This window comes from Thalassophryne amazonica, unplaced genomic scaffold, assembly GCF_902500255.1.
Source record: "Thalassophryne amazonica unplaced genomic scaffold, fThaAma1.1, whole genome shotgun sequence".
NCBI classification, from domain to species: domain Eukaryota; kingdom Metazoa; phylum Chordata; class Actinopteri; order Batrachoidiformes; family Batrachoididae; genus Thalassophryne; species Thalassophryne amazonica.
In genome coordinates this window covers 144,599-171,026 of record NW_022986274.1, presented here as the reverse complement: position 1 = coordinate 171,026, position 26,428 = coordinate 144,599, and the positions used below count along the sequence as shown (strand labels likewise).

General features: G+C 40.0%; 3 protein-coding genes across 5 annotated transcripts in view; all 3 read right to left on the bottom strand.

The window, feature by feature from the left end:
- Positions 1-14,515, bottom strand: part of tex30 (testis expressed 30) — a 40,184-nt gene extending 25,669 nt beyond the window's left edge. Inside the window, exon 1 of the mRNA XM_034165473.1 lies at positions 14,431-14,515. Within this exon, the coding sequence (XP_034021364.1) occupies positions 14,431-14,445 (15 nt within the window). The 5' untranslated portion in view covers positions 14,446-14,515. The remainder of the gene's footprint in view (positions 1-14,430) is intronic.
- On the bottom strand, positions 10,264-10,536 carry LOC117505942 (histone H4 type VIII-like; the record flags this gene model as incomplete). The annotated part of the gene is made up of 1 exon (XM_034165478.1): positions 10,264-10,536. A coding segment is annotated over exon 1 (258 nt), but the record flags the coding sequence as incomplete, so codon positions are not given.
- Positions 14,516-16,686: 2,171 nt separating the features above from the next.
- poglut2 (protein O-glucosyltransferase 2) overlaps positions 16,687-26,428 on the bottom strand; it is a 62,557-nt gene continuing 52,815 nt past the window's right edge. For all 3 annotated transcript variants that reach the window (XM_034165475.1, XM_034165476.1, XM_034165477.1), the window contains 4 exons: positions 25,959-26,168; positions 20,673-20,762; positions 19,113-19,217; positions 16,687-16,816 (listed from right to left, as the gene is read on the bottom strand). In XM_034165475.1, coding sequence (XP_034021366.1) covers positions 16,799-16,816; positions 19,113-19,217; positions 20,673-20,762; positions 25,959-26,168 — 423 coding nt within the window. In that variant the 3' untranslated portion in view covers positions 16,687-16,798. The remainder of the gene's footprint in view (positions 16,817-19,112; positions 19,218-20,672; positions 20,763-25,958; positions 26,169-26,428) is intronic.

Sequence of the window (26,428 nt, the reverse complement as noted above, 5' to 3'; positions counted from 1 at the left end):
AGAGGCTTGTACTCACTAGGTCACGGCGAGCCAGGTATCGTGCTAGGTGTTCCGTTTCGGGCGTTACACTGATGGGAGTTGTAAAGTCTCTGGGAATGTATGATGCCGCTGTCGGATTTGGTGAAGGGCTATAGTGGTAGAGAGTTGACTTGGGCTTTGGTTGGCGTCTGTTTTGTCCATAACGAATGCTTGTTTGATCATTGTTTCCATAATTGTCTTGGCTGTCAACAAACGTTTTGGTTTGCGGTTTGTTACACTCATTGCCGTCTTTGTCCTGTCCCTTTAAGTCCTTCTGTGACAGGACATCCCATGCGACAAAGCTCTTTTCTGGCAATACTGGATCGGGTACTGTGGGATGCACAGCTTCCTGACTTTGTCGTGATTTAAGTTCTACTTGTCTTTGGACATATTCTTGAGTCCGTGTAGCAATGTCCTCTTGGAGGATTTCACGAGCGGGGGATTCTGACTTTACTGAGTCTAATTCTTCCACTGCCTCCCATGCTTCAGCTTGTGCAATGGCAGCAGCTGCTTCTCTTTGAAATGCCAATGCACTCAGTTCAGCTTCCAGCCTTGATTTTTCTAACTGTAGCTCTGCTTCTCTTGCAGCCTTTTCCACTTTTAGCTTTGCTTCCTTTTCTGCGTATGCAGCCCGTGCTTTTGCTGCTTCTGCGTTGGCTCGTGCTTGTACCATTGCAGCAGACGTAGAGGAAAGTTTCGTGGTTCTTGAACGTACTGATGCTTTGTCTGACTGTGCTGGTTCCATTTTGTATCCCTTCTGCTTGATACCTTTGGTGTAGAACTCTGGTTAATTTAGCCTTTTCACTATACTGTCCTCGCCGAGGCGTGTCGACTAGACAGTGAGCTAAACTCTGACTCAATGATGAAGGACGTGTCCTTGTTGTAGTTTGCAAATTTATTACACAGTCTCCTCATCGTTTTGAATACAGAGTGAAACTGAAAAGGAATAAAGAGAAAATCTGCAATTAGCTATCTCTTTTCATTAATATATAACTTCATAACAAATATGAACAGTAACTTAGAGCTTGTTGTTGCTAATATAAAATCACTATAAAATAATAACAGATCACCCACAAATGACTGCATATATCAACAGGTAAACAGCAAATAAATGAATGAATTATCACTCAACAAGAGTCTCCAAGAATGAGCAGTGAAACAGCTCCGACTAGTGATAGAAATATTTAGCTTAAACAACGTGGGTAATATTTCCCATTGACTCTAGCTAGCTTCACAAATCTTTTTTCTGCACAAATTCTACAGTAAAAAACAGATAACACTTACAGGCTTTGCTTCTCCAAGAAATACCCAAAGGTTTAGCCCTTTTCATGTTTTAGGCTGTAAGCTCTCATCTGTCTGCAACAGCGTGTAGATATCACAAGATGCACGTACCCAGCCCTTCCTGCTCTATTGCAGTTTGTAGTGTCAAAATAAAAGCATGCCTGTCAAAATAAAACTCCCTTTAACAAACTGAACTAAGATGCCTGAAAGGCAGAACACTGACTCTGAAATGTGCATGCATTGATCCCCTGACTTGTAATGGCTGTAATGATTTAGCTCTGTTATATTTAAAAGGTACTTGTGATACTTATGCACACCGTTGTTTTGGCTTTCATATCTTTATTTCATTTCTGTCATGTTGTAGAGATTCATTTTCATGGTGAGCTTAAAGGGCATCATTTTAGAGATTTTAATATAAAGAAGCTTGAATTTATTTATTCATGACATCAATCAAACAAAATTCAAACCTGTGAAAGCTCAAGGACATATAAATGTACGAGGGCTGTCAATAAAGTTACGGTCCTTTTTATTTTTTTCAAAAACTATATGGATTTCATTCATATGTTTTTACGTCAGACATGCTTGAACCCTCGTGCGCATGCGTGAGTTTTTCCACGCCTGTCGGTGACGTCATTCGCCTGTGAGCACTCCTTGTGGGAGGAGTCATCCAGCCCCTCGTCAATTCCTTTGTCTGAGAAGTTGCTGAGAGACTGGCGCGTTGTTTGATCAAAATTTTTTCTAAACATGTGAGACACCGAAGTGGACACGGTTCGAAAAATTAAGCTGGTTTTCAGTGAAAATTTTAACGGCTGATGAGAGATTTTGAGGTGATTCTGTCGCTTTAAGGACTTTTCACGGTGCGAGACGTCGCGCAGCGCTCTCAGGCGGCGTCATCAGCCTGTTCAAGCTGAAAACCTCCACATTTCAGGCTCTATTGATCCAGGACATCGTGAGAGAACAGAGAAGTTTCAGAAGAAGTCGGTTTCAGCATTTTATCCGGATATTCCACTGTTAAAGGAGATTTTTTTAATGAAAGACGTGCGGACGGGTCCGCGCGTCGGGACGCAGCCGCCGCGACGCTCCGCCACAGGAAAAACACCTCTGTTGAAAGCCTTAAGGACAAGTTGGAACATGTCCTGCCTGTTAAACAATTTCTCATATACTCACTCCACTGAAAGCCATCAAAAGCCGCCTGGATTTTACAAATGGTTATCAACACGGAGGTGTTTTTCCTGTGCCGCCGCACCGCGTCGGCTGCGTACCGACGCGCGGATCCGTCCGCACGTCTTTCATTAAAAAAATCTCCTTTAACAGTGGAATATCCGGATAAAATGCTGAAACCGACTTCTTCTGAAACTTCTCTGTTCTCTCACGACGTCCTGGATCAATAGAAACCTGAAATGTGGAGGTTTTCAGCTTGAACAGGCTGATGACGCCGCCTGAGAGCGCTGCACGACGTCTCGCACCGTGAAAAGTCCTTAAAGCGACAGAATCACCTCAAAATCTCTCATCAGCTGTTAAAATTTTCACTGAAAACCAGCTTAATTTTTCGAACCGTGTCCACTTCGATGTGTCTCACAGGTTTAGAAAAAATTTTGATCAAACAACGCGCCAGTCTCTCAGCAACTTCTCAGACAAAGGAATTCCGACGAGGGGCTGGACGACTCCTCCCACAAGGAGTGCTCACAGGCGAATGACGTCACCGACAGGCGTGGAAAAACTCACGCATGCGCACGAGGGTTCAAGCATGTCTGACGTAAAATCATATGAATGAAATCCATATAGTTTTTGAAAAAAATAAAAAGGACCGTTACTTTATTGACAGCCCTCGTATACTATAGCATATATCCCAACTTAACTAAACTTATAAATGATCATACAGAAAAGTACAAATAAATACTTGACAAATATTGAGAATTATCCAGACAAATCTAAATATATTTGATAACATTGGCAAATGGACATGTGGTTCAAAACATTAGAATACTGTTAAAAAGTTATTTTGTTTTGTCAGTTATTTCATCAAGTTCAAAATGTTTAAGGCATTTTTTTTTTTTAATTTTGAAAATTACAGCCTACAGATCCAAAAAAAAACAGCTGCGGGGAAAAAAACGCATCTCAAAATATTCAAGTATTTCCTAAGATCTATTTTTGAAAAAAGATTTATTATAGATAAATGGCCAATGTCTGAACAGTATGTTGTGTTTCAATATTTAGTTGAGGCACTTTTTGCACAAATTACTGACATTATCTTTGGTTCAGGAGTAGCTGGATACTACAACCCCAATTCCAATGAAGTTGGGACATTGTGTAAAATGTAAATTAAAACAGAATACAATGATTTGGAAATCCTCTTCAACCTATATTCAATTGAATACAGCAAAAAGACAAGATATTTAATGTTGAAACTGATAGACTTTTTTGTTTTTATGCAAATATTTGCTCATTTTGAAATGGATGCCTGCAACACGTTTCAAAAAGCTGGGACAGTGGATTGTTTATCACCGTGTTACATTATCTTTCCTTCTAACAACACTCAATAAACATTTAGGAACTGAGGAAACTAATTGTTGAAGCTTGACGTACGACTTCAGTTGTTCAACAGTTTGGGGTCTCCGTTGTCGTATTTTGCGCTGCATAATGCACCATACATTTTCAATGGGCGACAGGTCTGGACTGCAGGCAGGTCAGTCTAGTACCTGCACTCTTTTACTACAAAGCCACGCTGTTGTAACACGTGCAGAATGTGGCTTGGCATTGTCTTGCTGAAATAAGCAGGGAGGTCCCTGAAAAAGACGTTGCTTGGATGGCAACATGTGTTGCTCCAAAACCTGGATGTACCTTTCAGCATTGATGGTGCCATCACAGATGTGTAAGTTGCCCATGCCATGGGCACTAACACACCCCCATACCATCACAGATGCTGGCTTTTAATCTTTGCGTTGGTAATAATCTGGATGGTCTTTTTCCTATTTTGTCCGGAGAACACAACGTCCATGATTTCAAAAAATTATTTGAAATGTGGACTCACCAGATCACAGCACACTTTTTCACTTTGTGTCTGTCCATTTCAAATGAGCTCGGGCCCAGAGAAGGTGGCAGCATTTCTGGAAGTTGTTGATGTATGGCTTTCACTTTGCATGGTAGAGTTTTAACTTGCACTTGTTGATGTAGTGACAAACTGTGTTAACTGACAATGGTTTTCTGAAGTGTTCCTGAGCCCACGCGATAAAATCCTTTGCACAATCATGTCGGTTTTTAATGCAGTGCTGCCTGAGGGATCGAAGGTCACGGGCATTCAATGTTAGTTTTCAGCCTTGCCACTTACTTATAGAAAGCTCTCCAGATTCTCTGAATCTTCTGGTTATATTATGGACTGTAGATAATGGAATCCCTATATTCCTTGCAATTGAACGTTGAGAAGTATTTTTCTTAAACTTTGGACTATTTTGTCACGTAGTTGTTCACAAAGTGGTGATCCACGCCCTGTCTTTGTTTGTGAATGGCTGAGCCTTTTGGGGATGCTCCTTTTATACCCAATCACCTGTTTCCAATTAGGTGTTCTTTGAGCATTCATCAACTTTCCCAGTCTTTTGTTGCCCCGTCCCAACTGTTTTGAAATGTGTTGGAGGCACCTATTTCAAAATGAGCAAATATTTGCACAAAAACAAGTCTAACAGTTTAAACATAAAATATCTTGTCTTTGTGCTGTATTCAATTGAATATAGGTTGAAGATAAGCTTGAATTTATGTTGGCACCAGAGGAGAATATTTCATTAAGACTGAAATTTTTAGTGAAAATTTCAGCTTCTACATCAACATTAGTCATCCAGTAAATGATATAAATGATCTAGGTAATCATTGTATTATGTTTTTATTTACATTTCACAACAACGACCCAACTTCATTGGAATTGGGACTGTAGGAAAGCAACACTTGTAGCCCGTTTCCTTGACACATCTGTGGGTAGTGGTTCTTGATGCACTAACTCCAGCGTCACTCCACTCCTTGTGAAGCTCCCCAAGTTATGAATCATCTTTGCTTAACAATCTTCTCATGGCTGCAGTCATTCCTGTTGCTTGACCATCTTTTCCAACCACAGTTTTCCCTTCCAGTCAATTTTACAGGAATGTGCTTTGATACAGTGCACTGTGAATAGTGAGCCCTTTCAGCAATGAGCTTCTGTGGCTTACCCTCCTCATCTAGAGTGTCAATGAGTGTCTTCTAGACAACTGTCAAGTCACCAGTCTTCTTCATGTGTGGCTGTATGCACTAAACCAGACTGGAGTTTCACTGTATTTATACTGCATAAATAGCAAGTCACTCCAAATTTCAAGTAGGGGTCGACCAATATGGATTTTTAAGGGCCGATGCAGATTATTGACTAAGTTTGAGACCAATACCGATCTTTCAGGCCGATATTTACCTGCAAAATGTGTTAAAATCAAGTATAACACAGTTGTAACAAAAACCTTTCTTTAAATGTTCTGCAGCATAGGATTAAAAAATTTAATAGTTTTGACTGTGTTGAATGCTTGGTCTCCAAAGTAAAGGTCAAACAAGTTCAACGTCCATTGGATTCTACGACATGTGACCCATAACATAACTAAGCATGACAGATGGTGCAAACTATTCCTTTTTAAAATGCTATTAACTCAACCAATAATTTTCTTTTTTTTTTTTACCAAAATTGGAGCAACTTTAAGTTTTGACCCCTGTACAAACTGAAACTGACCTTTGTCACCATTTTTTGCTGTTTTTACCTCATAACTCCAGAACATTCAGTAATAGATAGTCCAAACTATACCTTTTTGGAACTGTAGTGATCAGACAAATAATGTAGTATAGTTTTAGTTTTCAAAATGATTGGAGCATTTTAAAATTGTGACCCCTGTGTCATTCTTTATTGACCCTGTTGCTCATTAGAGGTCTGCTCCAGGATGGTTCCATATCTGAAAATAAACATTAGTTAATTTAGAATGTGTGTGCCAAATGTGATGCTTTTATCACAAAATGCACAATTGTTATGGGCATTTTCACTTTATTGTACAGCGCTGGGGTTGCAACGAAATTGGCCTTATACGAGTATTTCCAGTATCTAAACATATTAGGTAAAATGTCATATATGGATAAATACATGATAGAATGAAGTACCTGTAAATAAAAAAATAAAAACTATTTGTTTATCTTGAAAATATATCAAGCAGTTGAATTTTGGACAGAAATCACTTTCCCATTTGAAAAATTCACAGTTTTCCAAGTTGAATAATTTCCAAGGCAGAATATTCACCACAAAAATATTCACTGGTAAAATACATTAGAATATGTACTTTTACTAAATGATGCAATAATGGCTATATCCAGGATTTTTTCCGCACAGGGTAGAAATGAATCTGCATGTGTAAGTTTCTGTCCAAAATGTCCACTCCGACTTTTCCATCTTTTGCTCTAACAAGAAATACACCTTTGTGAATCAGATACACTTTTAATAAAGTGCATCTATGTTTGTCAACTTAGGGCAAAATATATCTTAACTATCTTCTGAAACTTGGTATTGAGAAGCATGTGAACATCATTCTGTCCAAAAGCGTTCACCTGAAATACAGGTTTAAGTCCTCGGTATGATAACACTGTAAATATTTCTGCTAAGGCAAGGTAATAAAAAATATCCACACACTTCATAATATACATATTATGCACTTGGAAAATTATTGGCTGTTAATTTTGAATAAGACCCACAAGGAATGTGTCTAAAATATTTTGTCCACTCCGAAACCATTTGTTACAAATCTTAAAGTATCCTGTATCAATAATCTTTCCTGATTTTATTGATTTATTTCTCTAATATATCAAGACACTTGTGACATTATATACTTTTGAACTATTTCTGACAGTCTTGACATTGTTTAAATTTTTTGCAGCCTATTGACTTAATATAATTATGGGTCAGAGCTGAACTGACAAGCACTGATATAATGACCGGTAGAATATATTGGCAAATTTGCTTTGTAAATTATTTAATAACATGATTTGAAAATAATATCCAGTGAATAGTAACTTGAAGCTGTGTATGTTAATATTCAATGTACTATGCTAACTATGGACAAGGGATGTCCAAAATTGTCCACTCCAAAACTACTAGTGGACGGCTAAATATATCTTTGTGACTGTTATGATGGGTGTCCTAAATTATTTAGTGTATCAAAAGGACTAAAATTAAGGAACAGTATTTACAGTTTCATGAAAATTATTGTAGAATGTGGTTTTAGTTACCATACTCATAAAGGTAACAGACTAGTGTACTGCTCATGAATGTATTTTCACTGTGTTGACTGCGGTATTGTATCACTTCCTGTTCCGGAGCACAGCGGTGTTTTGCTGTATCTGTTAGCTGTTTAATCTACGCAGTTAGATTGATCTAGTTATCTAGATAACGATTTGTTTCACAGTGTAATCTTCACGTGCCTTAACTAAAGCACTCCCTCTGCTGAATCACCTCTAAATTATTTACACATTATTTACTTTGCGTGTTTTTATGAATCCGCTAGCTTAGCGCAGCTACTAGCTCTTAGCCGGTTTAGCATGGCGGCTTCCCTGTCTCTCCCGCACTTTTCTGCTCTGGGTGTGAAATGTTTAGTTATTCCTCGGCCTCCTTTAGCAGTAATGGTACTTGTAATAAGTGTAGCTTATTCATAGCTTTGGAGGCCAGGCTGGGCGAATTGGAGACTCGGCTCCGCACCGTGGAAAATTCTACAGCTAGCCAGGCCCCTGTAGTCGGTGCGGACCAAGGTAGCCCCGTGTACACCGCCAACCCATTCACATTTCTAACCGTTTTTCCCCACTCGACGACACACCCGCCGAGGATCAAACTCTGGTTATTGGCGACTCTGTTTTGAGAAATGTGAAGTTAGTGACACCAGCAACCATAGTCACTTGTCTTCCGGGGGCCAGAGCAGGCGACATTGAAGGAAATTTGAAACTGCTGGCTAAGGCTAAGCGTAAATTTGTTAAGATTGTAATTCACGTCGGCAGTAATGACACCCGGTTACGCCAATTGGAGGTCACTAAAATTAACATTGAATCGGTGTGTAACTTTGCAAAAACAATGTCGGACTCTGTAGTTTTCTCTGGGCCCCTCCCCAATCGGACCGGGAGTGACATGTTTAGCCGCATGTTCTCCTTGAATTGCTGTCTGTCTGAGTGGTGTCCACAAAATGAGGTGGGCTTCATAGATAATTGGCAAAGCTTCTGGGGAAAACCTGGTCTTGTTAGGAGAGACGGCATCCATCCCACTTTGGATGGAGCAGCTCTTATTTCTAGAAATCTGGCCAATTTTCTTAAATCCTCCAAACCGTGACTATCCAGGGTTGGGACCAGGAAGCAGAGTTGTAGTCTTACACACCTCTCTGCAGCTTCTCTCCCCCTGCCATCCCCTCATTACCCCATCCCCGTAGAGATGGTGCCTGCTCCCAGACCACCAATAACCAGCAAAAATCTATTTAAGCATAAAAATTCAAAAAGAAAAAATAATATAGCACCTTCAACTGCACCACAGACTAAAACAGTTAAATGTGGTCTATTAAACATTAGGTCTCTCTCTTCTAAGTCCCTGTTGGTAAATGATATAATAATTGATCAACATATTGATTTATTCTGCCTTACAGAAACCTGGTTACAGCAGGATGAATATGTTAGTTTAAATGAGTCAACACCCCCGAGTCACACTAACTGTCAGAATGCTCGTAGCACGGGCCGAGGCGGAGGATTAGCAGCAATCTTCCATTCCAGCTTATTAATTAATCAAAAACCCAGACAGAGCTTTAATTCATTTGAAAGCTTGACTCTTAGTCTTGTCCATCCAAATTGGAAGTCCCAAAAACCAGTTTTATTTGTTATTATCTATCGTCCACCTGGTCGTTACTGTGAGTTTCTCTGTGAATTTTCAGACCTTTTGTCTGACTTAGTGCTTAGCTCAGATAAGATAATTATAGTGGGCGATTTTAACATCCACACAGATGCTGGGAATGACAGCCTCAACACTGCATTTAATCTATTATTAGACTCTATTGGCTTTGCTCAAAATGTAAATGAGTCCACCCACCACTTTAATCATATCTTAGATCTTGTTCTGACTTATGGTATGGAAATAGAAGACTTAACAGTATTGCCTGAAAACTCCCTTCTGTCTGATCATTTCTTAATAACATTTACATTTACTCTGATGGACTACCCAGCAGTGGGGAATAAGTTTCATTACACTAGAAGTCTTTCAGAAAGCGCTGTAACTAGGTTTAAGGATATGATTCCTTCTTTATGTTCTCTAATGCCATATACCAACACAGTGCAGAGTAGCTACCTAAACTCTGTAAGTGAGATAGAGTATCTCGTCAATAGTTTTACATCCTCATTGAAGACAACTTTGGATGCTGTAGCTCCTCTGAAAAAGAGAGCTTTAAATCAGAAGTGCCTGACTCTGTGGTATAATCAACTTCAATCAACTTTTTTCTTGTATAGCGCCAAATCACAACAAACAGTTGCCCCAAGGCGCTCCACATTGCAAGGCAAGGCCATACAATAATTATGAAACACAGTCTACGTCTAAAGCAACATAACCAAGGGATGGTCCAGGGTCACCCGATCCAGCCCTAACTATAAGCCTTAGCGAAAAGGAAAGTTTTAAGCCTAATCTTAAAAGTAGAGAGGGTATCTGTCTCCCTGATCTGAATTGGGAGCTGGTTCCACAGGAGAGGAGCCTGAAAGCTGAAGGCTCTGCCTCCCATTCTACTCTTACAAACCCTAGGAACTACAAGTAAGCCCGCAGTCTGAGAGCGAAGCGCTCTAATGGGGTAATATGGTACTACAAGGTCCCTAAGATAAGATGGGACCTGATTATTCAAAACCTTATAAGTAAGAAGAAGAATTTTAAATTCTATTCTAGCATTAACAGGAAGCCAATGAAAGGAGGCCAACACGGGTCACAGTCTTCCTCTTGGCGTGTTCAGTGTAGGTGACGGCATCACGGATCACGTTCTCCAGGAACACCTTCAACACACCGCGAGTCTCCTCGTAGATAAGACCAGAAATCCGCTTGACGCCGCCGCGGCGAGCCAGACGGCGGATGGCGGGTTTGGTGATTCCCTGGATGTTATCACGAAGAACTTTACGGTGCCGCTTAGCGCCTCCCTTTCCGAGTCCTTTGCCGCCTTTGCCCCTTCCACTCATCGTAACTAACGTTAAAATAACACACGATATATATATATATATATATATATATATATATATATATATATATATATATATATATACGTATAACTCACAAACTCGTAGCTTAAAGCAGATAACCCGTAAGTTGGAGAGGAAAATGGCGTCTCACTAATTTAGAAGATCTTCACTTAGCCTGGAAAAAGAGTCTGTTGCTCTATAAAAAAGCCCTCCGTAAAGCTAGGACATCTTTCTACTCATCACTAATTGAAGAAAATAAGAATAACCCCAGGTTTCTTTTCAGCACTGTAGCCAGGCTGACAAAGAGTCAGAGCTCTATTGAGCTGAGTATTCCATTAACTTTAACTAGTAATGACTTCATGACTTTCTTTGCTAACAAAATTTTAACTATTAGAGAAAAAATTACTCATAACCATCCCAAACACGTATCGTTATCTTTGGCTGCTTTCAGTGATGCCGGTATTTGGTTAGACTCTTTCTCTCCGATTGTTCTGTCTGAGTTATTTTCATTAGTTACTTCATCCAAACCATCAACATGTCTATTAGACCCCATTCCTACCAGGCTGCTCAAGGAAGCCCTACCATTATTTAATGCTTCGATCTTAAATATGATCAATCTATCTTTGTTAGTTGGCTATGTACCACAGGCTTTTAAGGTGGCAGTAATTAAACCATTACTTAAAAAGCCATCACTTGACCCAGCTATCTTAGCTAATTATAGGCCAATCTCCAACCTTCCTTTTCTCTCAAAAATTCTTGAAAGGGTAGTTGTAAAACAGCTAACTGATCATCTGCAGAGGAATGGTCTATTTGAAGAGTTTCAGTCAGGTTTTAGAATTCATCATAGTACAGAAACAGCATTAGTGAAGGTTACAAATGATCTTCTTATGGCCTCGGACAGTGGACTCATCTCTGTGCTTGTTCTGTTAGACCTCAGTGCTGCTTTTGATACTGTTGACCATAAAATTTTATTACAGAGATTAGAGCATGCCATAGGTATTAAAGGCACTGCGCTGCGGTGGTTTGAATCATATTTGTCTAATAGATTACAATTTGTTCATGTAAATGGGGAATCTTCTTCACAGACTAAAGTTAATTATGGAGTTCCACAAGGTTCTGTGCTAGGACCAATTTTATTCACTTTATACATGCTTCCCTTAGGCAGTATTATTAGACGGTATTGCTTAAATTTTCATTGTTACGCAGATGATACCCAGCTTTATCTATCCATGAAGCCAGAGGACACACACCAATTAGCTAAACTGCAGGATTGTCTTACAGACATAAAGACATGGATGACCTCTAATTTCCTGCTTTTAAACTCAGATAAAACTGAAGTTATTGTACTTGGCCCCACAAATCTTAGAAACATGGTGTCTAACCAGATCCTTACTCTGGATGGCATTACCCTGACCTCTAGTAATACTGTGAGAAATCTTGGAGTCATTTTTGATCAGGATATGTCATTCAAAGCGCATATTAAACAAATATGTAGGACTGCTTTTTTGCATTTACGCAATATCTCTAAAATTAGAAAGGTCTTGTCTCAGAGTGATGCTGAAAAACTAATTCATGCATTTATTTCCTCTAGGCTGGACTATTGTAATTCATTAGTATCAGGTTGTCCTAAAAGTTCCCTAAAAAGCCTTCAGTTAATTCAAAATGCTGCAGCTAGTGTACTAACGGGGACTAGAAGGAGAGAGCATATCTCACCCATATTGGCCTCTCTTCATTGGCTTCCTGTTAATTCTAGAATAGAATTTAAAATTGTTCTTACTTATAAGGTTTTGAATAATCAGGTCCCATCTTATCTTAGGGACCTCGTAGTACCATATCACCCCAATAGAGCGCTTCGCTCTCAGACTGCAGGCTTACTTGTAGTTCCTAGGGTTTGTAAGAGTAGAATGGGAGGCAGAGCCTTCAGCTTTCAGGCTCCTCTCCTGTGGAACCAGCTCCCAATTCAGATCAGGGAGACAGACACCCTCTCTACTTTTAAGATTAGGCTTAAAACTTTCCTTTTTGCTAAAGCTTATAGTTAGGGCTGGATCAGGTGACCCTGAACCATCCCTTAGTTATGCTGCTATAGACGTAGACTGCTGGGGGGTTCCCATGATGCACTGTTTCTTTCTCTTTTTGCTCTGTATGCACCACTCTGCATTTAATCATTAGTGATCGATCTCTGCTCCCCTCCACAGCATGTCTTTTTCCTGGTTCTCTCCCTCAACCCCAACCAGTCCCAGCAGAAGACTGCCCCTCCCTGAGCCTGGTTCTGCTGGAGGTTTCTTCCTGTTAAAAGGGAGTTTTTTCTTCCCACTGTAGCCAAGTGCTTGCTCACAGGGGGTCGTTTTGACCGTTGGGGTTTTACATAATTATTGTATGGCCTTGCCTTACAATATAAAGCGCCTTGGGGCAACTGTTTGTTGTGATTTGGCGCTATATATATATAAAAAAAAAAAAAATTGATTGAATTGACTAAATGTGTTTTGTTCAATTAAAGAAATTAATAACGTTACACTATTTTCTCTTTCACTTTTTGTAATTCTCTTAGAACAAAGAGCAGAATACCAATGTTGTCCAAATTTGTCCACTCCGAACCCCAACAAAAGATGCACAAATTGCTGGGCCATGTATTAATATTTTCTTGAAGAAAAAAAAAATAATAAAAAAAAATAAATATATATATAGTTGTTATTCATACAAAAGAATAACATTCAGCTCTCATATTTGTCCCTTATGGGTAAAAAATGTTGACACCAGAGGAGAATATTTCATTAAGACTCAAATTTTTAGTGAAAATTTCAGCTTCTACATCAATATTAGTCATTCAGTAAATTATATAAATGATCTAGATAAGTTTTACTAGGAAACTTGAACTTATTTTAACTTGGAAATATGGCTATTACTGACAGTGGTAATTTTCTTGCATTTTTAGCCTTTTGGATATGTATAATTTGAAAGACCAGAACTTGAGAGAAAATAAAGTTACAGCCAAAATTTAAAAAGTTTCTGCAACCATAAAGGTTAGAAATACAAAATAATTACTAAAAACAGCAAATTTAAGACATCAATTTTTGACCTCTTTGGGACTGAATGCTCTACGATATTGTGAAAATGTCCTTATGGAAATTGTAGTTAAGCTGCTCCACTGAAACATTTACTTCCCGTAAAAAAGTCTCGTCAACAGAGCACAATTTCGAACAAACTTATCACTTTAGGTTTTCCTGACAAGTTATTTTCAGGTCTGCGTTTACTTCCTGCAGTGTGAAATTGACGCTGTTCCTGCACAAAACTTTTATCCCGCAGTTCGAAAATTCTTTCATATTTGGGTGATTCTTAGACTACGGGCACTTATGTCCTTTGATCATATTGTATAAAAAACAGAAAAAAGGGGAAATTTCACACTTTTATAGTTATCTTTACAATGAAAGTGTGTTAAGAAATTTGTTCTAGTAGTCTATGATGACTTTTTCACCTTTTTCAGCATCATTATATGCAAATATTGCCGTTTTGTGCTTGTCCCACACAACTTTTGATCTTCAATGATAAAAATGAATGGTAAAGAAACGTTTTTTTCTAATGTTTTAAAATATCTCTGAATAAAATATCAGTAAAATCAAAACATAATTGGGGTATTCAATGTCATACAACTGTTGTGATTTTTTTTTTTAAACAAAATGTAGTTGTCCCACACTATTGCCGTAATTTCCACAACACTAATGTCCCTTTAAACAGTTTGTATGAAAGATTGTTTGGGTAGTTTCTATGGAGATAAAGTGACATCAGAGCACATGTATATAGCGCCAAATCACAACAGTTGCCTCAAGGCGCTTTATATTGTAAGGCAATGGTGTGGTGGAAATTACATTTACAAGGCCAATAGTGCCCGTAGTTAAAGAATCACCCATTTACCTCCTCAAAGTCCATGATGCTTCTTCTAAGTCCAACAACCGCGGCAAGATTACAAACGACTGCCCCCTGGTGCCCGGGAGTGGTCACTGCCGTCTTACTGGCACGTTTATAGATCAAATGCATGCAGCAATTGCAGATCTCATTCTTGATATTACAAATTCCATGTGGAGTTGTGATATTACCGTCCTCATGAAGAAAATGTACTTTTGTAAAATGTAAATTTAAGGTATAGTGTTGCAGATAGCTTCTATACACCTTGACCGAAAACTTCAAACTCAATTTTTCTCAACTACACATCTTCCCTTTAGGCCATAATGATGAACAAGTTCTCAGGCCGCTGCTTATCCCCGAACACAGTGGCACGAAGAGGATGACTCCTCCTGGACTGGCTGCTCATCCATCACAGGTTACTTCTCCAGCTGAGACACGTTCCCATTTCCAGCTTAGTGGACTAAGAAAATGCAGATGAAGTTTTGTCTCTAGTGACACATACAGGCAGCCTGAAGCACACACCTAGGATGGAACTCCGGTTGATATACTGGTTATTCACCTCCTGTCCCACCTGTTCTGTAGCACTCTGTTAAAGGTGGACAATGTCACATTTCTGATGCCTCCAAATTCAACAATGATTTGTGACCATCACATTCCGCTGGACCTGTACAACAGAAGTTTGGTTCTTTCCTTGGTCTGAATTTGTGGATCCTTCTTCAATTCTATTAAGTCTGTATGGTCTCAATCTTATATTTTTGCATAATCATTGCTTGTGGTGACATAAATCTTTTCAAGATGGCTCCTTAAAAGGAATTTGACTTTTGATGATCCCAAATTTTGCTCCAGAATCCTTGGCTTAATTCTTTTTCTTTCTCTTAAAATAAATAAAGTACTGGTTCTACAGTTAAATGCTTAAATCCAGCCAATTATCCTCAAGTTAAACCTGAATTTAAAAAGCTATCCATCATTTTCTGGACTCTTCCTGACATAGTGAGCCACAACTGAAATAAAGCTATTGGTATTAGTTTTAAACTTTATATTGAAATGAGACAGATATTCTGAATTAACACAGGTTTGATAAAACAGAATGTGTGCAATAGGAGAAAACTGAGTTTGAAAGTCATTAGGTCAGAGCCGACTGTATGTCCTCAGGAGACTCAGATCTTTCAATGTCTGCAGAAATATGTTGCAGATATTTTATCACTCTGTGGTCTCCAGCGTCATCTTCTATGCTGTAGTGTGCTGGGGCAGCAGGCTGTAGGCAGCTGACATGAACAAACTCAACAAGCTCATGAGGAGAGCTGGCTCCCTCCTGGGGGTGAAGATGGAACCTGTGATGGTGTCAGAGAAGAGGAAAAGTGCTCACCGTCCAGGACAACACCTCCCACCCCCTGCAGGCCACACTGACATCCTGTCAGAGCACCTTCAGCTATAGACTGAGGCCATTGAGGTGCACCACAGGAGGTCCTTCCTACCTGTGGCAATCAGACTGTATAACTCCTCCCCCTCCTGCAGGATGAATACATAATGATCAGAGTTTGTTACTCAGAGCTATGTGCAATACTGTCAAACATCTTGTACAAGTGTCTTTCAGTCATTCTGCATAAACATGATGTACTCATTGTTCTCATTGCAAAAAAACCCCAAGGTTTACTCTTTTGGCACTCTGACAAGATCATTTCCTTTGGGATTAATAAAGTTCTTTCTTATTCTTATTGTTATTAACAAAGGTGTGTATATAAATGTGTATGTAGCGTGAAGTATCTCTCCTCTGTCAGAGGTTTCACTTGAGATTGCATAGAACAAAACACTGTCACGGCTGAGTTGTTACCATGATATTCTGTTGAACACTCCACAAATACATTGTTTTGAATGTTTGTTTGGCTTTTTGAGGATCTCCTAAAGCTTGTTCTGCTAAACCAAAACAAAATGGTCCAAAGTGAGTCTAAAAAATGAGGACCATCACTGAATACATTTACTACCAGAATGTCTGAGATGTGCCTTGTCTGACGTCCCCATCAGCTGTCTCCTCTCTGTTATTGTGGAGGTTACACAAGTTCAGATTTCTTAAACTTTTACTGCACTCCACCTTGGACTTTTATGCACAGAACAAAGGTGGCATATAGTTTGTGCAACCAGTGAAACACATGAAGAACACAAACTCGTCAAACCTCAGAACGCCTCAAGTCTGAACTTGGTCTTACACAGTGGCTCTGCTGTGTGTCGATCTCAGAAGAAAAGTGGATCAACTTATTATCCAAAAAAAATTCTTTATTAAGAAAATCAGACATTGCAACCAAAATCTTCACAAATTAGTTCACACTTTGGCAACTTAAATATATATATACTCTTGCATATGAAGGGTTGTTCTGAAATGTCAAAGTTCATCTTTGGTCTGAAAAAGAAACAAAAGATTTTAAGAATACAAAAATACTGATGCAAAGCGCAAACTGTGTCAAATTTCCAAACAAATATTTCCAAAGCTCCTCAAGATCATGTTTTATGATCATAACATTTTAAGATCTTTGTCAAGCTCATCTTAACAATGGCTGACTGAGATATATGTAAATCTTAAGATGAAAACTTCAAATAGCAAATTAAAAAGTTAAACTCGAAAATAAATTCAACTTTATTACAGTTTTTTAAAGTACATTTTAAAACATTTTCACTCACTCACTCACTTCAACCGCTTATCCGGGATCAAGTTGTGGGTAGAACATTTTATTTTCATTCATTATTAATCTCGTTTTAAAGCCATGGTTTCAGAAGGCTGCAGTGGCACATTACAGACACCAGAGGGACACACACCACAGAATGGCAAAGTAGTTTGGCAGCAAGTCAAATGTTACCACATTTCATTATTGATCTTTGCAGGCAATAATAGTAATATTTGTCAGGGAAAGCAATTAATGTATTTACCACAGCCAGAAGATGCACTTATTTCCATGAAATGTGATCCAACAGCATCTAATAATTATATGACATCTTTCAAGATACTGTATCAAAGCCTGATAAAATAACGGCTTCCACCCCCTAGACAGGAACTCAATAATAATAAATGTTATCACCTTGTAACTCCCAAATTTAACAGAGTACATAATGACATTCAACCGAGTGTTTTGTGGTGAACTTTGATTCACCACTTTGATTCACTCATAAGCAACTTTATTTTGCATATGTAATATCCCATAGATGTGTCTGCCACCTGCTGGATGATTTGTGAATGCTTGACGGATTCTGGGAAATAAGGAGCAGCTCTGGTTCAGTTTGCATGTAGTTTTGCTGCAATTTACTGAACACTGCAGAATGTGCGCCTGTCCTGAGTAGTGCTGGGTTGAAATGATCGATTCACTGATGTTAAATTGATTCTCATTTTAATTACCACAGATTGATTCATACAGCCAAAGATTGATAAAAAAAAAAAAATTATATATATATATATATGCACTTCTTGCAAGCGTAACAATGTGCCTGGAAAAAAAAAAAAAAAAAAAAAAAAAAAAAAAAAAAAATCACACTACAATTTGGCCGTTAGGCTAGGTTTGACAGGAAAATGACCATTTCTCTCCACTGATTGTGGACCCACTGGTTCTCATTTAGAAGCAGTGGGTCCACAATTTATTCATCAACCTCTGTCAAAGCCATTTAAAGATGTCAATCATGACTACTGGGATTGTCTGTTGTTGCATACAAGAAAAGAGAATAGTTCGCAGTTTAATTCACACAGTAGTTTTCTTTTATTCGTTCCTCATAAAGTGCTTTTTTGCGTGGGACAGCGCACAAAGGATCTCGGGTGTGGACTGTGGGAGAGCTTTTCCCAGAGCCGTGTTCTCCTATTGCAGGAGAAAAGTTCTCCTGCTGCAAGACTCAGGAGAATTCTCCCCCAGTGCTCACTGTGCGCAGTGCTGCAGGTGCGAGTCTTGTAGTGGAGACCAGGGCCATTGTCCCTCAGAAAAGTTTTAAATGTATTACTCTCTGAAACACTATTGTCTGCATTTTGAGGACCAAATTATTGTGAAGTAGTATTAATATGATGCATAACTACACAATCGGATAACAGCTCAAAAAATGGTTTTAATAACTAACCCAAATCGATATCAGATTGGATCGAATCAAATAAAATCAAATCTAAATAACTGATTCTGAATCTTAAGAATCGGAATCAAATCGATTCTGGAAATTTGAACTGATATTCAGCCCTAGTCCTGACAAATTATGTTCCACAACCACAATGAGAAACATGCTGTCTATTACGTGGGCAATATATAACAGAACAGGAAAATAAAACTGGAATTAAAGAATGGATAGAAAGAGCGACTGTGAATGGCAACAAAACTTTTCATCAGTGCTGCAAATGAGCAAATGGCAAGCTCAAAACACTTCAGAAACATTCTGAAGCCTGTTATGAAGCATTGTTCCATAGTCCTTATCAAAAGGAAGACCTGCTGAATAATGGCAACTGCTGGATGGTTCAAGAATGTGCACCTATATCAAAATATGAATTTCATGTTCAAAGGCACAGGGTCTGCACAAATGTTAAATTAGAAAATTAGGAAACTTTGACGAAGCTCTACTACAAATACAATAATGTGTGGCTAAAGTGGGCATGTCTGGTAAAAAAGGGTTACCTTGGCATGTTATGGTGTTGGTTAGTACCAAGGTCACTATGAAGCAATGCCTGACCTGCTTACCATTGTCCTGTGGCACAAACATGGGAACAGGTCATCACTGGGCTGTTCCACAAGTTCCATACCTTTCCGAACCTTTGGCTCTGTAACTTGGAGTTTTGCATATTCCTAAAAATAAAACAAAAACCCAACTTAATTTACAGAGAGAAATATGGCAGGCAGGACACTGCACCCTGATAACAACTGTGTTTAAAAAAACAAACACATCTGTACATCACATAAACAACCTTTATCTGGAGCTTAAAAGGGAAAAAAAAATCTTTCAAATTGCATGGAAAGCTGTGTATCTGCTTGTAATATTCTGTCAGGCTAAGCATTCCACAAGAATATGAAAGAATTGGTGATATTTGGTAATTGTTTTTTTTGTTTGTTTTTTTTAAGAAAAATGCACAGAAATCTTTTTTGTCCAGATCCAGGAAAAAAAAAAAAAAAAAAAAAAAAAAAATCTGATTTGTTCACAGACCTGCACCCCACATCTCCTCTGACATTCCTAAAAGTGGTTTCAGTAGTTTTTCCTGTAATATTCTTTACAGTTAAACCACTAAACTAACGTATGTGGAAAAAATAACATTAAAATAGTTTATGGCAATAAGATTTTAATTTTATTCCTCCTTTGATGTTAAAGGCACTCTAAATAACATTTTTAACATTAATATATCTGCTATGTAAAGAGAACAAAGCAGCGCTCCCTCTGTACTATGAGCTTTTCTGTCCTGTTTTTTGCATTCTCGTTCTGGTCTGGCCACACATGCAGCGCATGAGATTCCTCGTGAGCACATTTATTGCATGCGAGTTCTGCCCTGAAAACCACATTTATAATGAAACAGCACTCACCACATATCCCAGAGAAGCAACTACTTTCTAGAAAACATAAAATCATATTTATAGGCTAAAAATGCTTCTGACTAAGAACATGGTCGGACTACAGTCGGAATCAGAGAGCTGATCCGCCTGTTGTAAGATTAAATTAGATAGAACTTTACTGATCCCTTGGAAAGACTCCCTCAGGGAAACAGAGGTTCCAGCAGCATTGTACAGCAGCACACAGGGTAAGAAGCACACAGTGTATCAAAAGTGAAAGTAAAAAACAGTTTGCAAATATAAATACCAGACATACTGATCAATACTGGTTTGCTGGCTACTACTGTTGATCTCCTTCCCGTCCTCTGTCTTCCTGTTACTCCTCCTCCCCGAGTGAGGAGTTGTACAGTCTGATGGCCTGAGGGACAAAGGAGTTTTTCAGTCTGTTGGTAACTGTGATTCCTCGTGCTTGATGTAGAATGGGGGTGGATGAGTGGCTCAGAAACACAGACAGTTTGACATCTAGTGACAGGAAATAAAAACACTGAGTGCACCTTTAAATAACCCAATAATATATTCAGTGTTCTGCAAGATGCAATACAGGTGGGGACAGACTGATAAAGAAATGCTACATAATGATTAAATAATGACGAGGCTACTGTTGCACACAACTCCTCACATGTACATCGTCTATTACATACTGCAGGCACTGCATTAATACATAAATGGACAATTTAGTAAGATGTTTACAACAAATGTTACCTGGAAAAGCTTGTAGTAGTAACAAAATATGCTGTCTCCCATGAGGTGATTTCGGGCAAACTGCTGACCTGCTAGTGCTATTTTCAGTGCCTAAAAGGCAGAAAAATGCACAGAAATTCAGATTAAAGGCACAAAGACAAGACTACATTTGCTGCATTTACACAAAAACTGCAAAGCACTGTCAGTCCCACCGAATAATGAAGGCTGAAGAAGAAGCCACGCATGGGGTGATTATTTGAAGAATGACCCACGTTTTGATCTATCACGTATCCACTATGAAGGTGCCACTATGTGCCTCTCTGCACCCCGCATGTGCCGCGTAGCAGCCTCTAGTGAGCCACGACCGACCTGTCATTACAGCCTCGAATGGCTCGCATCAGCCACACTAATCCACGTAGTGCCATGATAGCACCATGTTGGCGCACGTTTAGGCATGAGTTTGGTCCAAACCTCCAGCCCTCCCACACCTGGTCCCCTCAAAGTGTGGGTTTTCAATTCACAGATTCACAGCAGCATTTAAAGATGTCCCTTCTTTTTTTTTTTTTTTTAAACGCAGTCCAAAAATAGACACTCCAGCACAGTTCCGCAGTTGTGCGCTGTGCACCAGGCTGCTGTCCACCTGTAATGCACCAGACCAACTAAAACCGAAGCACGGGTTCCTGGAGAGCCGCCTCTGTGCTCCTCGCTGGCTCCGCGGCTCTCAGGCTTTTCTTCTGCGCTTTAAACACACAAAACTTTATGTTTGTCCATTTATTTCTGCAAAATCGCTGTTTTGCGCGCGCACTGCTGTTGTCCTTTCATAGAGAGCTGCCACTATGCTCTTTCTAAGTGGCTTCCTTTCCATCTGTGGCTTGCTGGCTTTATTTTTTCCTTGGCTTTAAACACAATCATTTTTACAACATGAATCCACTTTTAACTTTGTGTTTGTCCGTTTATTTCTGCAAAAGTGCTCTTTTGCGCACGCGCTGCTATTGTCCTTTCATGGACAGCCGCCTCTGTGGTCTTTCTAAGTGGCTTCCTTTCCATCCGTGGCTTGCTGGCTTTATTTTTTCCTTGGCTTTAAACACAATCATTTTTACAACGTGAATCCACTTTTAACTTTGTGTTCGTCCATTTATTTCTGCAAAAGCGCTCTTTTGCGCGTGGTGCCGTTCTGCATACAGAATGAGGTGGCTGTTTTATTATATACACCTGTGGATCATTTTCAAAAAAAAAAAAAAAAAAAATACATACACACATATACATATATACACACACACACACACATACACACATACAGACACATATATGAGGTCTATTAGATAATAAACCGACCCTTTTATTTATTTTTTTTTAAACTATATGGATTTGAATGACATGCGATTACACCAATCATGCTTGAACCCTTGTGCGCATGCGTGAGTTTTTTCACGCGTGTCAGTGACGTCATTTCCCTGTGGGCAGGCCTTGAGTGAGATGTGGTCCCGCCCTCTCGGCTGAATTCCTTTGTTTCACACGCTGCTCGAGACGGCACGCGTTGCTTTATCAACATTTTTTCTGGACCTGTGAGGAATATCCGAGTGGACACTATTCGAGAAATTAAGCTGGTTTTCGGTGAAAAGTTTAACAGCTGATGAGAGATTATGGGGTGTTTCTGTCGGTGTAAGGACTTCCCACAGAGCAGGACGTCGTGCAGCACTTCCAGGCGCCGTCGTCGGCCTGTTTCATCCTGAAAACATCCTAATTTAAGGCTTAATTCACCCAGGACGTCGTGAGAGAACAGAGAAGATTCAGAAGAGGCCGGCATGAGGACTTTATGCGGACATTCCACTGCTTAAGGACATTTTTTAATGAAAGACGTGCGCACAAATTCGCCGAGTCGTTTCCGTGACGACTCGGCAAATCTGTGTGCGCAGCGACAGGAAAAACACCTCCGTGTTGAAAACCATTTGTAAAATTCAGGCGGCTTTTGATGGCTTTCAACAAGTGAGTAACTGAGAAATTGTTTAACAGCTTGGGCATGTTCCAACTTGCCCGTTAAGGTTTCCAACGGAGGTGTTTTTCGTATCGCGACCCCCCGCGGTCGGGTCCGGCCTGACATGCGACTCTGCCCGCACGTTCTTTCATTACACAATGTCCGTTAACAATGGAATGTCCGAATAAACTCCTCATGCCGACTTCTTCTGAAAGTTCTCTGTTCTCTGACGACTTCCTGGATCAACAGAGCCTGAAATGTGGAAGTTTTCAACTTGAAACGGCGAGACGCTGCCGCCTTGAAGCGCAGATCGCCATCAGGCACCGTGGGCCGTCCTTACGGCGACACTACCAGACCAAAATCTCTCATCAGCCGTTAAAATTTTTACCGAAAACCAGCTGAATTTATCGAATGGTGTCCACTCAGTTGTGCCTTACAGTTTTGAAAAAATTTTGCAAAGCAGCAGTCTCTGAGCCATTCCTAAACAATGAAAAAACGACGAGAGGGTGAGCCACTCCTCACTCAAAGACTGCCCACAGGCGAATGACGTAACCGACAGGCGTGAAAAAACTCTCGCATGCCCACGAGGGTTCAAGCATGTCTGATGTAATCACACGTGATTCAAATCCATACGGTTTTTGAAAAAAAAAATAAGGTCAGATACTTTTCTAATAGACCTCGTGTATATACACTCAACAAAAATATAAACGCAACACTTTTGGTTTTGCTCCCATTTTGTATGAGATGAAATCAAAGATCTAAAACTTTTTCCACATACACAATATCACCATTCCCTCAAATATTGTTCACAAAACAGTCTAAATCTGTGATAGTGAGCACTTCTCCTTTGCTGAGATAATCCATCCCACCTCACAGGTGTGCCATACCAAGATGCTGATTAGACACCATGATTAGTGCACAGGTGTGCCTTAGACTGTCCACAATAAAAGGCCACTCTGAAAGGTGCAGTTTTGTTTTATTGGTGGGGGGGGGGGGGGGGGGGATACCAGTCAGTATCTGGTGTGACCATCATTTGCCTCATGCAGTGCAACACATCTCCTTCGCATTGAGTTGATCAGGTTGTCAATTGTGGCCTGTGGAATGTTGGTCCACTCTTCTTCAATGGCTGTGCGAAGTTGCTGGATACCGGCAGGAACTGGTACATGCTGTCGTACACGCCGGTCCAGAGCATCCCAAACATGCTCAATGGGTGACATGTCCGGTGAGTATGCCGGCCATGCAAGAACTGGGACATTTTCAGCATCCAAGAATTGTGTACAGATCCTTGCAACATGGGGCCGTGCATTATCCTGCTGCAACATGAGGTGATGTTCTTGGATGTATAGCACAACAATGGGCCTCAGGATCTCGTCACGGTATCTCTGTGCATTCAAACTGCCATCAATAAAATGCACCTGTGTTCTTCGTCCATAACAGACGCCTGCCCATACCATAACCCCACCGCCACCATGGGCCACTCAATCCACAACATTGACATCAGAAAACCGCTCACCCACACGACACCACACACGCTGTCTGCCATCTGCCCTGGACAGTGTGAACCGGGATTCATCCGTGAAGAGAACACCTCTCCAACGTGCCAAACGCCAGCGAATGTGAGCATTTGCCCACTCAAGTCGGTTACGACGACGAACTGGAGTCAGGTCGAGACCCCGATGAGGACGACGAGCATGCAGATGAGCTTCCCTGAGACGGTTTCTGACAGTTTGTGCAGAAATTCTTTGGTTATGCAAACCGATTGTTTCAGCAGCTGTCCGAGTGGCTGGTCTCAGACGATCTTGGAGGTGAACATGCTGGATGTGGAGGTCCTGGACTGGTGTGGTTACACGTGGTCTGCGGTTGTGAGGCTGGTTGGATGTACTGCCAAATTCTCTGAAACACCTTTGGAGACGGCTTATGGTAGAGAAATGAACATTCAATACACGAGCAACAGCTCTGGTTGACATTCCTGCTGTCAGCATGCCAGTTGCACGCTCCCTCAAATCTTGCGACATCTGTGGCATTGTGCTGTGTGATAAAACTGCACCTTTCAGAGTGGCCTTTTATTGTGGGCAGTCTAAGGCACACCTGTGCACTAATCATGGTGTCTAATCAGCATCTTGGTATGGCACACCTGTGAGGTGGGATGGATTATCTCAGCAAAGGAGAAGTGCTCACTATCACAGATTTAGACTGGTTTGTGAACAATATTTGAGGGAAATGGTGATATTGTGTATGTGGAAAAAGTTTTAGATCTTTGAGTTCATCTCATACAAAATGGGAGCAAAACCAAAAGTGTTGCGTTTATATTTTTGTTGAGTGTATATATATATATATATATATATTTTTTTTTTTATTTCTTCAGCAGCTTACAAGTTATCATGATACAACTTTTAACTTTGTGTTGTCTTCAAAATCTTTTGCGCACTCGCCACCTGTGTTGCCGCACAGCTCCTGCTCTTAGCTGCTCCACTGGAGTTATTATCTTCCATGGCTTTAAACACACATCCACTTTCACGCAGTCACCCAAATTTTAACTTTGTGTTCATCCAATATTGACTGAAATATGAGCTGGCGGTCTGCCTAAATGCTCGTTTGAATCTTGAGTCACTGCGTCAGTGCGCACACACAGCGGAGCTCATGTGATCCATTAACAAGATATTAAATCAACATACTTTTACATACAACAGACAACATACAGACATACTTTTACAGCAAGGAACTGTTTTATCAAGCTATAAAAAAACATTAAAAATAATTACCTTAAGCTGTTCAAAATACATTCCACATGGAGCAGGAAAGAGGGGGAAAAAAAAGCGTCCAGATGAAACAGTCCTCTGATTCTAGAAGTGATTAGAAGTGTTTTCAGCATCCAAGGTTTGGCAGAAAATGATTAATCCACTACAAAATAATTATTTTATACAGAGTCCAGCGCACAGAGCAGGTGGAATTGTGTGCGCAAGAGGAGAGCTGTTCCAAAAATAGCCTCTCAGGTCCTGCGAAGGTGCCAGGCGCACGGATAATGGACTTTTTGCAGACTCGTAAGCACCATGCAAATGCCTCTAAGCCGTCGCAGTAACTTGAACACAAACTGCGCCATGCTGTTGTTGCTAAATTTTGAACATCTTGAAATTAGCGCCACGCTCAGAGAGGAGCCTCATTAACTGAAGATAATGCCTCTAAGAGCCACTCTGAGCCACTATACTGCCACGATAGCTCACGAAACAAAAAAAACAGGGTGCGTGGCTCCTTCTTCATCCTTCATTATTCGGTGGGACCGCGGCTATAGGTGCAACTTTACAGGACATGCGCATATTGTGTGTCCTTATCACCTCTTCATCATGGTCACGAGCCCATTGGATCTTCTCCACCAGGTCTCCCAGGTCAGCCTTAAAAGGTATGTAGTGCTTCCACGGCTGCAACTCGTTGTAGAAATACTCATAGTACCCAGAATCCTGCTTTAAGACAACACTGTCTCCTGCCAGCAGGTAAGGCAACCGATATGCTGCCACAGTGCCATCGATGTTTATTTGGTACTTGTACTGATGGTCGACATGGAAAAGAAATACCAGTGATAGTCCATAACTAAAAATAAAAATAATCTTACAAATATCAGTTATAATAAAATCAGGCTGGTTTTAAAAGTTAAAGGATAAATTCATTTTTACAACCCTAATCTCATAAAAATATTGTTAGCAGCTTCTGAGTACTGAGTGCTTTCGACAATTGATTTGTTCGCGAGAAATGTTTTGAAAAATTTGTTTAGGAAATTAACTCATGCATGTTAATAAAACAGTCTTCA